General features: G+C 36.7%; 1 protein-coding gene across 1 annotated transcript in view; it reads left to right on the top strand.

The window, feature by feature from the left end:
• The window catches only part of TRIM71 (tripartite motif containing 71), an 89981-nt gene that overhangs the window by 28173 nt on the left and 44085 nt on the right, over nt 1-17723 (top strand). Inside the window, exon 2 of the mRNA XM_026686567.2 lies at nt 11674-11841. Coding sequence (XP_026542352.2) covers nt 11674-11841 — 168 coding nt within the window. The remainder of the gene's footprint in view (nt 1-11673; nt 11842-17723) is intronic.

The raw sequence follows: 17723 nt of genomic DNA, 5'->3' as shown, positions 1-17723 counted from the left end.
AACACAAAGAACACCACAAAGAAGAGGAAAAAGAAGGGGGGTTAAAAATGGGAGGTTTAAAAAAGTAACTAAAATGGGGAATATTTATAAAAATCAGAAAGACAGAAAGAAACAGCAGAAAAGTAAAAGGGAGAAGGAAAATATATATAGAGAGAGGGATTTAAATCAGAGGGAGAAAAGATTTGGAAAAACAAAAGGGAAGAGAGGTAATGAACAGGAACAGGAAAGAAAGAAATATGGGAATTGTAAAATAAAGGAAAAAATTTCTTTACCTAGAATACATCGGGACAATGGTTAATGAATTAAGAGGATTCTGCATTGATATGAAGGGTAATAATAACGTACTTTGCAATTACAAATTATAGAATATAGTCTGTTGAGGAGGGAGGGGCACTGATATATTTTTAGAAGATGAATGCACATTCTTATTTTTATTACAAGAAAGGTTAATGTTTATTATATATATATTAAAATGATTGAAATGAATTGTGAGGAGGTTTAAAAATGAGATTAATATCAGTGATGAAGCAAAATGGATTAATTGTTTCTTTCGCTTTTATTTATTTATTTATTGAGATTATAAATAAAATTTTATGGAAGTAAAGGGAGAAAATACATTGGGGAACCTGACTGAAAAGTACAATGTAAAGTAGTTTATTTTTCTAGGGATTGACTATTACTATAACTAAGTAAAATAGATGTTTAATTGGGAATTACAGATGCGGGAATTAAGGCATACTTAAACCGCTGAGGTGACACCCCCAAACTAGTAAAAGGGGAGGGGAAATTTATGTTTTGTTTTATGTGAAAAACATGTATTAATTTAGACTTTATGAAAAGAATATGCGATGGAATTGCAAATTTGACAAAATAAAAAAGAATTAAAAGGGAATAAGTATGAAGATATGGGCACTATTAGTGATTTAAAAGAGAAAAGAGTACTTTGGAAAAGGCTATGCTAAAAAGAAATGTTAATGCTTAAGAAATACATTTGAAATAAATTGAAATGAATTGAGAAGATTTTTAGAATGAAAGTAATATTTAATGAACAGGATTAATTTGTTTGTTCCTTTTCTTATGTAAAAGTTGAGAGGTAAAATGAGAAAAGAGTACTTTGGAAAAGGCCACACTTAAAAGAAAGGTTAATATTTAAGAAATATATTTGAAATAAATTGAAATGAATTGAGAAGATGCTTAGAATGAAAGTAATATCACTTAACAGAATGAATGTCTTTGTTTCTTTTCTTATGTAAAAGTTGAAATGGAGAAGTAATAATAGAATTAAGTTAAAAGTGGGAAAGACAGAATGTTGAATGTAAAAATGAATATATAATTACTGTCCTATTTGCACGTAAAAGTGGTGACTCGGAATTATGTTGTACACGGAAAAGAGCTTTTTTTATGTTGTTTTGGAAAAATTGAATAAAACTTGTAAAAAAAAAGAATTGGTAAAGCATCTCTAACTAGATTTTATTCACTACTAGTACCTAATCAGAGATGCTTTGCCGATTCTAGTCCAATGACTTGCTCCAGCAGGGTTAGAAGGGAGTGTGTTGTGTGTATGTGTGTGCATGGCTGTCAAAACTCCAAAAACAGGTCATGTAGTTCTGGGGAGGCCAGTCATAAATTAGAACACTTGCTAAGCAACCGGCCATTAAGTGAGGACCACTTGTATTTGGTTTGCCAGTCACCAAACCATGCCCACCCAATCACGTGACTAGCAAACCACGCCCACCTAGTCATGTGACCATTAAGCCATGCCCACCCAGTCATGTTACCAGCAAACCACACCCTCAAATTAGGCCACACCCACAGAAATTTGAATCCCGCCCCTGGGTGGGAGGCATTGAGGATGAGTTTGTAGCACCAAGGGGGCAGTGGACTGAAAAAGTTTGGGAACCACTGTTTTCCCCCCAACGTATTGGGCTATATGATGTTTTTGGATAATACTGGAAAATGCCTGAAAGGAATCACAGTGGAGAAGGCTGCCCTATTCCATTCAATTATTTTTCAACAGCTGTCTCTGTCACACAACAAATACTTCTAAAACATTTCTGATATTCAGTAGTGTGTGAGAGAACAAGAGGTAAAAATTTAACTTTTGTTCTTAAAATCCAGGCTGTTAAACTGGTGAGATTAGGAGAAAAAAATCATTTAATTATTTTGAAATTATGTGAAATCTATATTTATTACACAGTTATTCCAAGTACATAACTTGTTTGCATTTAAGCAATAATGCATATATTTGCATATAATTATTTATATGCAAATATAATGCTTGCATATAATTAATTCATTAATTATTACGAATATAATAATACTACCGGTATTACTAATATTTTCTAAAATGTAAAACTAACTATTTGGATCAGCCTGTATCACATGCTATTTCATCTTGTTTAAAGTTATCATTTCATTGCTGTAATGAATCAGGAATTAGTTTATTTATTTGAAAGGGAAATTGCAAGAAGTGTTGGTAACACTGAGAGGTATCTATTTCTTTCCATTGCAAAGCCTTGTATTTGGAGACTAAATTAAAGAGAGAGAGCCTCCCAGTGAGAATAAGATTAGTGAGAATTTATTTCCTGTCTTCTTGATTCCTGGAACTCTATTTTTACTTAATTATATATTAAATTTAATTCATTTAGTGTTTTGTGTGGCTTCATTATAGAAATGTTAATTTTTACATGCTATAGGAAGGGTATGTGCTTTCCACAAACATTTTGTATTGGAAAATATCCTTTGTAAATGTATACTTATGAAAAAATAATACACATATATTTATATATTATATACATTTATGAAATATAATATATAATAAAATATACATAATAAAATTCTGCATAAATATTTCTTGAAACACAAATATCATGTAAAGCTTTTAAAATGTTCTTACTGCCTTAATTTTAGCCTTGCAAAAAAATAAAATTGTTTTTAAATATGGTATTGAACACCACATTAAAACATATTCTGATATTTATATGGAGATTACTTCATTACAATATTCATGATTATTTTTAGCTATCTTAGCAAGGATGTATTTCCTTTGAATTGTATAGATTTTAAGAAAAGTGAGTGTACAGAGGTAATATCACCAGGGACAGTTTAAATTCTAAGACTTCAATATTCAATATCTTGTGGTTTTTATATGTTAATAATTATTTTATATTTTAATAGTTGATTTGCTTTGTATATTGTTTTAATTTATTATTTTTATGTCCATAGTAACTTTTTGTGTTACAGGCAGTCATCTAAACTTGATAGACTGGATGAAAGAGAGAGAGGGTGTATTCTTCAAAAACATGCAAACCTGTTTACAGGGCATAGTCTAAAGATCATAATCTTTTATATATGACTGATATCCATTTATTTTACTAATCTGATGAATACATTTTTAAATTTGTGGGGTAGGGAAAATTCCAGAGTTTATACTATAACAGAAGTATTTAGTTTGTATGAAAGTCTAAATTGTACTTACATGATCTTCCATGTGTTATACATGCGATATAGAAAAAGCATTATCCATGATTTAACATGAACTAATAAGAAGATTATATATATATATATATATATATATATATATATATATATATATATATATATATATATATATATATATATATATATATATATATATATATATGATAGATAGATAGATAGATAGATAGATAGATATAGATATAGCTCGAGGTTGAACTCTGGAATTGGTTTTAGAACTTTTTAAATTATAATTATTTGCTTACCCTTGTTGAACAATGATTATTTTAAGGAGAAAGAGAGCTAAATAAAGTCTAATACTTTATAAATTAATTATCATAACACCAAATTATTTGGATGATGTTTGGTGATATCAGCAGAAGTGTCATTTGTGTCTATTGTTCAGATCATGTGGGAAGAACTTTTAAAAACTCTGGACCTTCAACAGGATATGATGCTCAAGAAATTGTTTCAGAATTACTATCCCTGAAGTACCTCTCAAAATGGTTTGGTGCTGCTATACTATATTAATTATTCAATATATCTTGTGATTAATCAAATTTGGAGTCTGATGGCTGCTAAAAGAGATTGAAGTACAGTAACTTCTGTCAGCGTGGGATTAAATAATAAATGTGAGGGGAAAATTACATTAATATTAAGATTTGTTAATATTAATAAGCTGATATTAGATCGAAGATAAATGTGATCTGGTTCTAAAGTTATGCTAAAGCCAAAAGAAAGCATCAAAGTAACCACCTTTATTTTAAATTAGTTTCCATAATCCACAAGTAACCTTGATAAAACTTCTTTTTGCATGTGAACTGTAATAAAATGGATATGAGATAGAAATAGAGTTCCATTCATACTGTAAAAACTGTGTATGTAGGTATTATCTAAGGAACCTTGAATTGCTACTCAACAGATAAACCGCAAATTCCATATTTTTCAATAACCTGGGTCTTCATTGAAAGAGCATTAAAATCTGACAAATTTGGGGTTTTCCATTACAATGAAAGCATTACCTTAGTAAAAGTTCAATAAATGAAATGGAGCTTGCCAATGAAATTAGTCAAGGTCTGCAGTTAGGGAGAGTTTATAATCTTGCCTAAAGGAACATACTATTTCAAATTCTGATAGTAATATAACAAAAAATATTTTGGGAAATTATAAGCAAAAAGATTTGTTTAATTGAGAAGGAGCTGAAAGTGAAATAATAAAAAAAATACTGGTCTGTGCAGAGATGGACAGACTAACATTAGAAATTAAAAATAAGGGTAAAACAGAATACTGTAAGTCTGGAATAAAATGTACCAATGGTTAGATTTGAGGAAAAGAAATCAGAACAAAAATTGTGTTGCTTTATAGGACTGAAGGTGGAAGACATTTCGGCTAAAGGTAACAAAATATAGCGGACAAAATGATTATATAAAAAATGTAAAAGGAAGTTATGCTGTAAATATAAATGGAAATGAATATGATGTAAATAGTACCAACTTAGTAATGTAAGATAAGTAGGAGACCAACTGTTATATGTGGTTTTATGCTGTAGCAAAAATAAATGCCAGGAAAGTCGCATGTGTTCATTTTTTTAATGTTTATTCAATAACATTTTGTAAAAAAAAGATTTATTTAATTGAGCTGAATGTTAAGTCTTGCTAAAAAAAATGGAAGCTGAAATTGAAGGATATAATCTGAAGTAGTAGAATCTGCAGAACAAATACTGAGTTTAAATGGAATGGTCCTTTGAATTAGAATTAGAATTCTTTTATTGGCCAAGTGTGATTGGACGCACAAGGAATTTGTCTTGGTGCAAATGCTCTCAGTATACATAAAAGAAAAGATACATTTGTCAAGAGTCAAGAATCATAAGGTACAACACTTAATAATATGAAAGAGGCTATTTGGAAAAAACTAAAATATTAAGAGTTTATTCTTCTTATTGGTTCTTCTTGGCTTTTATTTACCTTGTCTGGCATATTACAAGGTAATTTTGAAATTAAAATTTCATCATCTTATAAAATAACAAATATATACTTTGACAAGAAAATTAATAAGCTCAGCCAAAAACAACTTAAAATAAAGAGCCATTTAACTTTTGCCAGCTAACAAAGAGCAAGCTATCATTCTACTATTTTATCTGATTATTGCATCAATTTCAGTGATAGAATTATTTAATTCTGTGTAGTGCTGACGAAAAAGCATTTGTAATTGTAGGTGAGCTAGAATCCTTTAAATCTGAAATTGATTATTCAGTCCTAGCAAACCCATAACTCTTTTGGGTATGTTCAAGTGAAATGAAAAGAATCAATTCAGTTAAGTAAATCAATTCAAAGTTTATTTTGATCAAAGACAATGTAGAACAAAACAATCAATGAATTTATAAGTAGAAGAGGAAGGCCAGATATGAAATGTGAGCTAAAAAGTTGAAATATGTTACTATTTCCATTATAGTTATTAATATTAAGATTCTCAAGCTGGAATCAGTATTATTTGTATAAGTTAATATTATGACACAAAACCAATAAATTAAGACAAAAATAGGAAAAAAGTAAATTATTTATATTTAGAATTGTAGAGCTGAATCTTTATTGCAGGCAGCATTACAAAATTTGGCAACATCTAGGGAGGCAAAGTTCATTTTAATCAAAAGAAGTATATCAAAGAAATATCAGAAAGATTTGAATATTTCACTAGAAAAAAGAAAATAAACTGGATTCTAATATCCCTATTGAAAAAAATACCGGAAATAGATTATGTGGTGCCAGGAGTCCACACAATTGTATAAAATGTCCAAAATATTATACATTTTTATCATTTAATCTCATGTCTTACATTCTATTTGAAATCCATATTTAAAAGTGTTATTAACTATTCATAATCTGTTGGTTCTGTCATCTTAATCACAGCACAGCAATCAAGCCCTTTCTTTTCTTATATCCATTTGTGAATAATAAAGCAAAACAGTACAATTAAGCCATAAGTCTCCATTGGCTTCCCAATGAATCTCAGCTTTTTTGTGTGGGGATGTTGTTTTGTTTTTGCATTGCCGCTTTCAATGGAAACTGCATCCACATTCCATTGCTTTTGTTAATTGTGCCTGGTACTTAAAACATTTGTAAAGAGGAGACAGGTAGGTGGGGCATATTGGGGACAATGTGGGGGAGGGTAACTGTTTTAGGAATTGTCCATTCAGGTCAGAGTTTAACTCTAGTGGCCATTCATCAGATGTTGGTTGATTGCTATGCAATCCTTGGAGACATTTTACTTACCCATCCCCCTCCTAGCTCTTTGAAAGCAGATGGGCCAAAAAGGGAGTATGACACTTGAACATTCATGTTTTTTTGTTTTACTGTGCACTGTAAAGCCCTATCCTGGGGCAATCAACTTTATAGCCTTGATCTGGTACTCCTTTGCCTGCTGCGGTTGTAAAAGATGAATAGTCCCGTGTGATATGCCCTACTGCTTTGGAAAATGTAGCAGGTTCTTGTAGGTTGATTTTTGTTTGTTTGAGTGAACATGACTAATTCAAAGAACATTTCCTCCTGGCTGAGGAAATGGGCATTAATGCAAGTCTTGAATGCAAATAGCTTTAGCATTTGCAAATAATTCTTAGCACAAATACACACTACTTCTTTGTCATTAAGTCCTGTTATTGCTTCTGATAATGATCTTAAAAAAATGTTGCTACATTTGGTCTGAAATACTTAAAAAACTTAATCTACATCATGAAATCTGAAATGCTATTCTATTTTATATATTTTCTATAATAATGAAAGTTTTAAACAGTTTTGTTTAACCATTTAGTGTAATTTGAGATCATTCCCAATATTTGCATTTCAGGATTTGAGCATTTGGTCTCCATTTCTGTGTCTAGTTTTGCTCCTCCCCCCAACACTAGTAACTAACTAGACATTGGCTAGATGGAGCAAATATCATCTGGGGATCAGGTTTAGGAATGTTCCATGAATGACCTGCAAAGTTGAGTTTTTAATTAAAGCCAGCCTTCAAATAATAAGTGGGCTTCATGCATGTAGCAGTTCTTGGTTTTATGCTGTTCCTATATTATAATGTAACTATTATGTCTTTTTTTCCACTGTCCCTACAAACATCATTCTTTTGCATTCTAAACAGTTTGAATCCTAGTAACAGTATGGCGATATCTAGTAAGAATGAGTTTCTCATTGCCTTTTTCTGTGATTTTGTTTGACGTGACAATCTTGCCTACAGCCATAGGATTCCTATTACAGGCAGTCCTTGACTTACAACCATTCATATAGTGACTGTAGTTACAACACTGAAAAAAATGACTTATGACTGTTTTTCACATGGTCCTATGATCAAAATTAGGATGCTTGGCAACTTTCATATTTATGACAGTTACAGTGTTCTTGGGAAAAGCAGATTCAATTTACAATTGAATTGCTAACTTAATAACAGCTGTGATTTAATTGTGGCAAAAAAGTTATAAAATGGGGCAAAACTCACTTAACAACTGTCTTGCTTAGCATCAGAAATTTTGGCTCATTTGTGGTAGTAAATTGAATACTACTTTAGTGGTTATCTGTCTAAATAATTATCCTATATAACCTCCTTGTCCAGGTACGACTATCCAAATTCTATCTTTTATTGAAACAGATATATACAAATAAATATACATAGAAATATACTATTACATCAAGATAATTGGGCAACTGCACTTTGGCTGAGTTTTGCAAATACCCTTAATATATCATACCTAATTATCACCTTATTTTCTGTGAATAACAATAACAACAGTTTGGCCAGAACATAGAGAAGTAGCATACTGCTTATGCTACAGAGTAAATTCACTTTCACTTTCTAATCAGAATCTATCATTATTTTCTTAAAAGTTCCTTGCAAAAGTTTGAATAACTTGGAATATTCTATAACGCAGATTGCAATTGACACATAGCACATTTTAAATAATGAATAAATATCCACTCTTGTAGCTTATTTGACAAACCATGGTTAGGTGAACTGGAAAAGTGATCAGAATGCTGTTAGTCAGAACAGAATACCAGTTAGGTTGAATTCTTTTTTGTGGGTGAAAAGCTAACTGTCAGTTTGCATGTGGAACTGCACATTCTTATTCAGAGGATATGGCAAGGAACAGCTGGGAACAGAAGTGTTGGCAAGCTAGCACTTAGTATTATACTAATACTTAGTATTATATGGCAGCAGATAGGCAGAATACATTTTACAAGAAAATAGCCAGTAGATATTTCATGCTTTTTAACGTAAGAAGTAGTTAAGTATTATTACACAATAATTACTATCACCCCAAATATTGAAGTACATTGAAATAAGGCAAAAGTTTGTTATGTCACACTAGGCAGGTACAGTGCAGATTTTTGGACTGTCTCATGTCTCTGGCTCTACCCACTGGTAGGTCCATATTGACAAAGGGCAATACTGGTAGTCCTCTAGATAGGATAGGTCAATTCAAAATTATTGCAGACACACTAAAACTACAAATATGGTCCTCTTTCAAAATTACAGTGGCTGCATTGCCCCTATGGTCATTCGCCCATACAACTCACCATGGAGATGCTGCAGCATCCCCCTCTCTCTTCTCCTCCCACCTTGACACAACCTCGGTGCTTGGGCCTGCTACCCATGCCCCATGGGAGCAGCCACCATTTCAGTGCTTTGGCAATTTCTTGCAGAAAATGGAGGCTGTTTTCAGAGCCTTCTGCCCAGATCAGCTGCAAACTTCTGGCTCTTGTAGACTTCAGGATGAGTTTCCCAAAAGTTTTCCCTTGCTTTAACCCCCCTCCCAAAAAACCACATATCTTCAATAAAGAAAACAAAGCTGGAAAAAAAAGACTTCTTGATATTTCTCTCTCTAACCCCCCTTGCTCCCAAATTAGGTGCTAAACTAAATTCCCCGCCTCTGCCTTCCAACCAATATCCCTCTAAAAACCTTACTGTGATTCCAGTCTGAAGGGGGAGGAAGGAAGCAAAGAAACTCTTTCTGCAGCTTTTGACTTGAATAGCTGCAGAGAAAAAGATCAGCTCAGAAAGTTTAGCCATATGCAGCAAAAACAGGATTGAAGCTGGCAACTTGCAAAACTTTTAGCTATTTGCCTGACTACCTGTAGGACCCAGCTAGGACTTCATGAGGACAGCATGGGGTATCTCAAGGGCTGACAGAGAGGCCCTTAAGATGCCTTGGGCAGTTGGTTTGCTTGGCACTAGGCTCCCAGGATCTCCCCCACCTTGAGGCTTCACTTAATGGTACACACATTTGATTAACGATGCACTGGCAAGAGCAGGGATGGCTGGTCATTACTTGAGGCAGTTCATTTAATGCTTGTCCTGATTTCAACCCTAATGGAGAGACTTAATCACAGTTGTAATTCAAGGACTAACAGTAGAGAACACCAGTACAAATGGAGATATTATTATTATTTTCTTCAATAATGGAGAGATGCTACTAAAAAGTCTACCAACCAGTTTAAAGATGACAAAGACAATCCAAAGATGATCTTTTGCTTCATCATATCTTAACATCAACATCAGCTAGCACAACTAGTGACAGGAAAGAGTGGTCCTTCATTTCATTAATGATTCTTCTGGCAACAGTGTTTGGGGAGAAATTTTTGCAATTGTAAGCTTAATCTCATTTGTTAAACCAGTTGTATTCTCAAAACACTCAAAACATTTTTTATATATCAATTCTATATTCTACAATTAAAAATGATTTGTTTGTCATTAGGTAGTTCCTACTGCTACCAAGCCATTTTTAAGCTATAGTGAGCTGAATTGGAGGCTTTCTTTTACAATCTATTAACTGTTTTGATTACCTTTTCTTCTCTTTTGTGGCTAGTGTGCACTGATGACTCCTACATTGTATCCCTGTGGAAAGTAGCATCTGGATCTGCATGACAGCACTGCTCTCTGGCCTTTGACCTAGCTTTGCTTCTGGCATTAACTGTTTCAGAGGGTTAATAGTAGGTTTAGCTTGAAGCAGAGTTCTTGCTCATATTGACGCCATTTTCTTTGTGATTGCTGGCCCCTTTAAGCGGGGGGGGGGGGAGGGGTTCTAATTACAGGGACTGTGATATTAACATGGTGGCCTGCATGAGCTTCTTACTGTGCTTTTAGGATTTTTTTTCTGTGTAGGATTTTTTTTTAAAATGAGCACACTTACATTTGGAAATAAAATGCAATCAAATAGAAAATAAAAACAATGCTGCTTTGCTCTGACAAAGCACAAACAGTTGAATTTTATGGGATTGCAGGTAATAGTAACACTGATAGCTATTTCTGACTCTACAGATTCATGGCCTCCATTTAAAAAATGTTTTAGTTTATGGATAATCAACTTTTATAATGCAAATTTTAAAGTGTGCATGATTAAGTAATTATTTGAATTGCCCAATATTCTTCTAATAGGTTTGGATATATACATTATGTATTCCCTTTTGTTTGAAAGGGACACTAAACTTTGATTTTGGGAGTAATATTCAAATAAAGTTTTATTAATGCTGAAACTCATAATTTTTGTTGATTGTTAGACATTGATTTGAGTTGTTAAATTGGAACATTTTAATATCATGATTAACTTTACAGAACAACAAATGAGACATGCCAAGAAAATAGAAACAATGAATGCCACACTATTTTACATAATTATAGAACACAGTTACAGTATTACATTTCTTGTAATTTGAACTATTTGTGTTCTACAGAAATAAATATATAAAACTCTTGTGGAGCAGTAAAAGATGGCTTTTGTTAAAAAAAACCAAAAACCTAAAGGAGAAGCACTCCCAGCTCTCTTTTGCTTCCCTCTGCTGGATAAAATATGAAAAAAAACTTTGTAGTTCGCTGGCAAATAAACCAGTTAATCAATTGACATAATATTTTGGGAAAGTTCACTGGAGTCTGTTTGAAGGTTGTTAACTAAAACATTTTATCTGAATAAATAGTAAATTGAGAGCTTAACTAGAAGGAATTCTATAAATCTAATGATACTTCGAAGTATATAGTTTATAGTTTATATAACAAAAAAAAGTTATTCTCATACCTTGAATTAAAACAAAAAGGAACTTCTATTGTCCCCTCTTCAGTGTACTTTATAGATTGTCCGGTTAGGAAATGGCTTTTAAAATAAATAAATCTTACATCTTCTGTTGACATACATATTATTCAATACTCTCTCTGTCTCAGGTGCTACATTTCTACTGTGATGCTTGTTCTGTTCCCATTTGTCGGGAATGCACCATGGGACGCCATGTTGGCCATAGCTTTATCTACCTCCAAGAAGCTTTGCAGGACTCCAGAACTCTTACTATTCAGCTGCTAGCAGATGCACAACAGGGCCGGCAAGCTATTCAGGTAAATATGCAGCTTACACTAGGGACTGGTATTCTTTGATGTCTCCCAGCCTGTTGCGGACAGCCATCACTGATAGGCTAAACCATTGTTTTACCCATTGTCTTGGCAATGGGTAGACTTCAATTCTGGCTGGGGAATTCCAGAAGTCTAAGTCAGTGCAGTTTAAATTGGTGCACTGAGTGAAACGCTACTAGTATTGCTATAGAACACTTCTGTGTATGCTCTGCTATGCCATTCTCTCTTGAATGATGTAGAAATGTGTCACATTATTGTATGATACTTGGATTCATGAATACAGGTTTTAAATATATTTTAGAGATTTATGAAGTATTTCTAATTACATTGTTTTTATAATCTGCTGTTCTATTTTGCTCTTTTTTCCTTAACAACAGAAGGAAAACAGAAGAAATCAAAACAACAACAAAAATACATATAGAAGTGTGTGTGAGAGAGAGAGAGAGAAGGAGGGGAGAGAAATTAGGATGCGAATCACCCTGGCGTAAGCCATTTACAAAGCAGCAATTGGGATTATGTCCATTTACAATTTCTGTTGAAAGATTTCTTTTAACTTGTTAAATTTTAACAGTTAATAATCTAAAACTTTTTTTTGCTTAGGCTATTTCAATATCTTTCCCCAATGCATCATTATTTAAAGCTGTCTGAAGCTCTCTGTATACATACTGTATAAGTATATGTATTTGTTTTTGAGAGTCTTGGGACACTTGGTCAGAGTTAGACTGATCTTTTTGTCTTTCTTTAAATGAGGGAGATTTTTCAAATAGCAGTTTTGATTCTTATATTATCAGACTGTTTGATTTTTATCATCCCATAATCTAAAGTACTACACTGAGTTGATGGGAGAATCCAAAGTTAGTAGTCTCATGTCACGTGCTCTTCCGACTGAGTTGAATTCTGAGGCCACGCCACCGTGGTAGTGGCCCCAAGTCTTCAACTCAGTTTCAGCTTGTTCAGACATCTGTTCAGAGGCTCTGAACTTGAGACTTTTCTTAATCCCTGGATTCTTCCGTTCAATTTCTTTACAAAAGGAGGACAAAACAGCATTGGAACAAGTGACAGAAGCCCCCTGGAAGCTTTCCGCAGGTGCAGAAGAGGACTGGAGCCCCTGATTGATCATTCTATCATACTCCCATTAAGAATAGCCACAGCAGCAGCTATGTGGCTAGCAGTGAGCTCCCAAATCAGCTGTTGAGCGCTCTGCCGCTTGTTACACTTGTTTCCAGGCTGTGGCTCTCTGAAGGCTAGAGGAGAGCCGCGACAGCTGTGTGTCACTTAAGATTGCCTTTGGAGCTGTAAGACTGCCTTTGCAGCAATTAGTTTGCAACCTCTGGCTTGCTGGAAGAAGCCCCAGATTGATACCGCGGCTGCAGGGAGGAGGGGCTTTCCAGAACAGAAAGCAAAAACAATTTGCAAGTGCCTGCCTTGTTGCTGAACTGGTCTTGGAATAAACTGTGAGTTACAGGGAATTTGGGATCGGAATGGAGGTTGGAAGGGCTGATCGTTAGGGAACTTCCTCCCAGCAGAAAGCCCCTTTATCATCTTTGCCTTGAGCTAAAACTAGCAAGAGACCACCTGGATCTAGGTCTGCTGGATCAGAGACCACAGCCAAGCTTAAGACCAAAGCCCTTGCTTCCAAAAAGCCAACTAGGGCTGAAGAGAAGCAAGCTAAAAGAAGGCATAAAGCATTAGATAAAGAGTTTGAGAAAGCTAGGAAGGACTTAGAACATCAGAAGCCCTTTCCCACCATTTTTCTGAAGATAGGCCTTAGCCAGAGGAGATTGCAGGGCCCAATAACCTACATGTACAAGCCTGGCCTTCAGGGGGCTCTAGCGAGCAATATATTCAGCAGGATCTTCCTTTGCCTTCTTACTTCCCATCTTCTACAAGTGCTATGGCAGATATAGCAGTGGCTACTGGAGAAGAAGAATAACTTGCTGTAGTCCCGGAGGCTATGTTCACTCCTACAGTGGCGGGGCTCCACCTAGGAGAGCCTCAAATTCCAGAAATGCCATCTTATTTCAGAGCTTGGATCTCATAGGCCATTAGGCAGGAGATGGCAGCAGAGTTTCAGCAGCGGCAGTGGTTGCCCATGTTAATGACCGAGCAGGATTTGCAATCATAGCAGAGGCTCTACACCAGTGAGGAGCAACTCTACAGACCTCATTCTCCTCAACCTTCATTCAGAAGCTAGTCTTCTATCTTGGAGGGAGAGATACGTTGTCACAAGGATTTGTCTGAGGATGAAGGTGAATCATGTAGCACCCCGGCCACCAAAGGCTTATTCCATCCCAGCCTATTTAAACCTCTTCTCTTCAAGGCTAAGAGCATGGAAGCAGCCAGTAGTCCAGGTCACCCCTCATGATGAGTCAGATCCTGAGGACTTTATTTTTACAGAGAAGACCACAGAGGCTGATGCCATACTTGTGCCCAAGATGTTTCTAAATGTGATCAGGAGACAGTGGGTCACACCGGGGGTTTACTCCTGACCCAATAGTTCGGAGACCCAGGTTCTTCAATGTAGACCCTGAACTACTGGACGCAATTCAGGTCCTGTCAGTGGATGCGCCTGTAGCAGCCTTGACCTCATCGTGCATGTTACCACCTGGCATAGAGGATGCGCTTAAAGCCAAGGAAGGAGTAGATGTCTCTTCGTAGAGCACATCAGGTTGATGCCTGGGCCATTAGGGCTTCCACAGCAGCTGCTTTCTTTACTCAGGCCTCATTGCGTTGGCTCAAAAGCTGCATGGAAGGATCCCTGCGGGAGACCTTTGAGTCCACCAGAACATTAATAAGATTATTGCAGCAGCTGAATTTGTGGCAGATGCCATGCTGAATACCACCAAGTTTTCTTTGAGGGCCATTGCCTCTTTGGTCATGGCCTGTTGAATGTTGTGGCTCCGTCATTGGAATATGGACAACAAGAATAAATGGAAATTAGCTTCCGCCCCTTCAAGCAGAGAAGCTATTTGGGGAGTCTCTGGATTCATTTTTAGTGGAAACCAGAGACAAGTGGAAGGTCCTTCTGTCTCAGGGCAGGCGAGATTACTGTCTTTCGCCCTATTTTAGGAAACCCTCCTACAGGCAGTGGGAGGCTGAGGCAAGCTTTCCCTGACAGCAGTGGCCCTTTTTTCCCTAGATCTACCTAACTAGGTAGATAGGCCAGCATTTAGATCCAGAGGAAGACAGCATGGCAACTGGCAATAATAGCAGATCCTTCAGACATTCCAAGTGATGTTGAGCTGGAACCCCCCATAGGAGGCCGCCTTGGTCTATTCACATATCATTGGGAGCAAACCATGACAGATGCCTGGATCGGGGAGACAATATGAGCAGGGCTGTCCCTAGAGTTTCTCTTTTCACCCCCAAAATGTTTCATCTGCTGTCCCGTTTCCAGAGATCCGGCAAAGAGGGGCCTCATGGAATCAGCAATCCAGCATTTACTGGACATTTGGGCCATCCAATTGGTGCCAGAGCACCAGAGGGTTCTATTTGATGTTATTTGTTATCCCAAAGGCCTCTGGGGGGATGGAGAGTGATTCTAAATCTCAAGGGACTACACAGGCATCTGGTCTGCAGAAGATTCAAGATGCATTCCCTCCATTTTCCCTTGTAAGGCTGCGACAGGTCAGGATGGGTGATATTCTCCTTTACCTGCTTAGTCTGTGCAAAAGACTTATTAGCCTAGGTCCGCCCACTCTGGGTAGCTCCTTCTAGTTTCTACTCAGTCCTTAGCAGAGTAGGATGCAGAGTATTGCCTCTGCTGCCTTTGGGTATTTTTTGGTGACCAAAGGCAGCTTTGCAAAGGAAAAATCTCTTCTTGAATTTTAAAAGGAAAAAAAGCCTCTGTTTGCCCTTCCCTTTTAAATTTGGCGCTCTGTTTCTCCCATGAGTTGTTCAGAGCATCCAGTAGTGGGAGGTGCTTCAGTCTCTTCATGTATAGGCTGGACTTATTTTGTGGAACGCTCCTCCTCCTCCACGGGACTTCTCCCCAGTGTCCCCCAGTTTTGACTAAGCCTCTTTGAGGCTAGGCAGTGCTTTTCATTCTTCTTTAGCTGAAACAGGAGAATACTTTATAATTCAGGTTTGGTGGTAGATAATTCGTCCCTCTATTAGCCTCTAGAAACTGACGAGCTACCAACGTTGCCCTTTTCCATCTGGCCGTTGGAGCTCGTTTGCATTATCAAGAAGTGCTGTCTATGCACCAAAGCGGTTGGAGGCTTCGAATCGCGCCTCCCCCAACTGCTAATTTCTACCTTTGCTATAGCGATAGCCACGCCGTTACGATCAGGTTTACAATAACGGCGTGGTGTTTTTTCACTCGAACAGCCAAGTTGTATCATTCTTCCCTTTAAAAATGCCACCTTGGGGTGAGGGGTATAAGCGCCAGGTTCTCTTTTACCCTTCCCTGCCATTTATGTGTAAGGGGAAATCCATCTGAGGCAAATCCCTCATACAGCGGAAGATTGCTGCTGGAATTTACGTGTGTGCCAAAAGTTAACGGCCGGATGCCATTGTGTTTAGTGCAGACCGCGTGGCTGAGCTGAGTGAGAATCATTATTAGGCTGTGTGAGGTAGTTTTTCCCAAGTAGAGTTTTCTCGTTAGGAACCCAGGGGAATTATTGCAACCTTGTTTTTTTCTCTCATTCAAGGCCATCTGTCGAATATAATTAGTTGGCTTAACTCTCACAGCCCTAACTATCCAGCGGCACAACAGCGAGCACCAAGGCCTGTGTCTGTCTGTGCATGGCAGCTGTTGAAGGCCAGTAATTTCACTTTCATTTCTTATTCTGGCCTGTTAGGTGTTCTCAATTTGGCTTATACATATACACACACACACACACACACACACACACATATACGTAAGAGATTAATAATACAATAATAATAATAACAATACACAATTAATAATAATAATAATAATAATAATAATAATAATAATAATAATAATAATAATAATAATAATAATAATATTGAGATACGACTCATATTATAGAAATATATTTTTTAAAAAGGGAGGGGGATTCTATTATTAGGACACCCTGTCCAGTTTTGGATCAGGCCTCTGGGCGTGCCAGCCGCCTATACAGTATAGCTTTGAATAATGGGCATATTGTAAATTTTCAATCGAAATGGCAAGCGGTAGTAGCTCTAAGGCTTCAACCTCAAAGGTGATGCCTAAATCTCAGCACAAATCTAAACAGCCCAAGGGAAGTTCCAAGGCCACAGAAAAAGACGCCGACAAGTGCCACAAGGCATTGAAGAAGCACATAAATAAGTGCACGCGGGAGGTAGAAAGGACCTCACAAGTTTCTTTGCCCCATAGATCAGAACTGGCCAGTAGCCCCCTTCCCCCCAGATCTCCCCTCTCATCCAGGTGCAGTTCAGCTCCTCAGGGTCAACCTAATTATTCAATAGGGGCACCAGCCATGCGAAGGGCCCCTGAAGCCACGTTCACATCAATGACTGCCAGCCTTCGTCAGGACGAGGTTCTCCCAGATGAAGTTCCAGAGAGGATGAGAGCATGGATATACGCCAGGGAATTGCAGCAGGACTGCAACACACAGTTCTGACCAGAGAACGTCCTATGCCCGCTGATTATGATTCACAATCGTTACAGTCGTTAGCCAGGTTGGAGCAGCACTATACCCAGGTACAACCTCAGGGGCAGTTTCCCATGATTCAAGACATTCCTCTCCAGGGGCTGCACAAGGAGGAGGAGGTGGAACAAGTTGATCAAATGGAACATATTGAATCAGGGTCTGTACATGACAGTGACCCGGCCCTGTCAGAGGTGGACCCCCTAGAAAGGGGCATGTCAGAGGATGAGGGCCTTGTTCCCGATCAACCCACATTTACAGCTTATT

Source organism: Notechis scutatus, chromosome Z, assembly GCF_049901735.1.
Source record: "Notechis scutatus isolate UNSWTSFEM ecotype Mainland chromosome Z, rNotScu1.2, whole genome shotgun sequence".
Lineage (NCBI taxonomy): Eukaryota > Metazoa > Chordata > Lepidosauria > Squamata > Elapidae > Notechis > Notechis scutatus.
The sequence above is the reverse complement of the archived record's forward strand: the minus strand, read 5'-3'. Positions and strand labels throughout refer to the sequence as shown.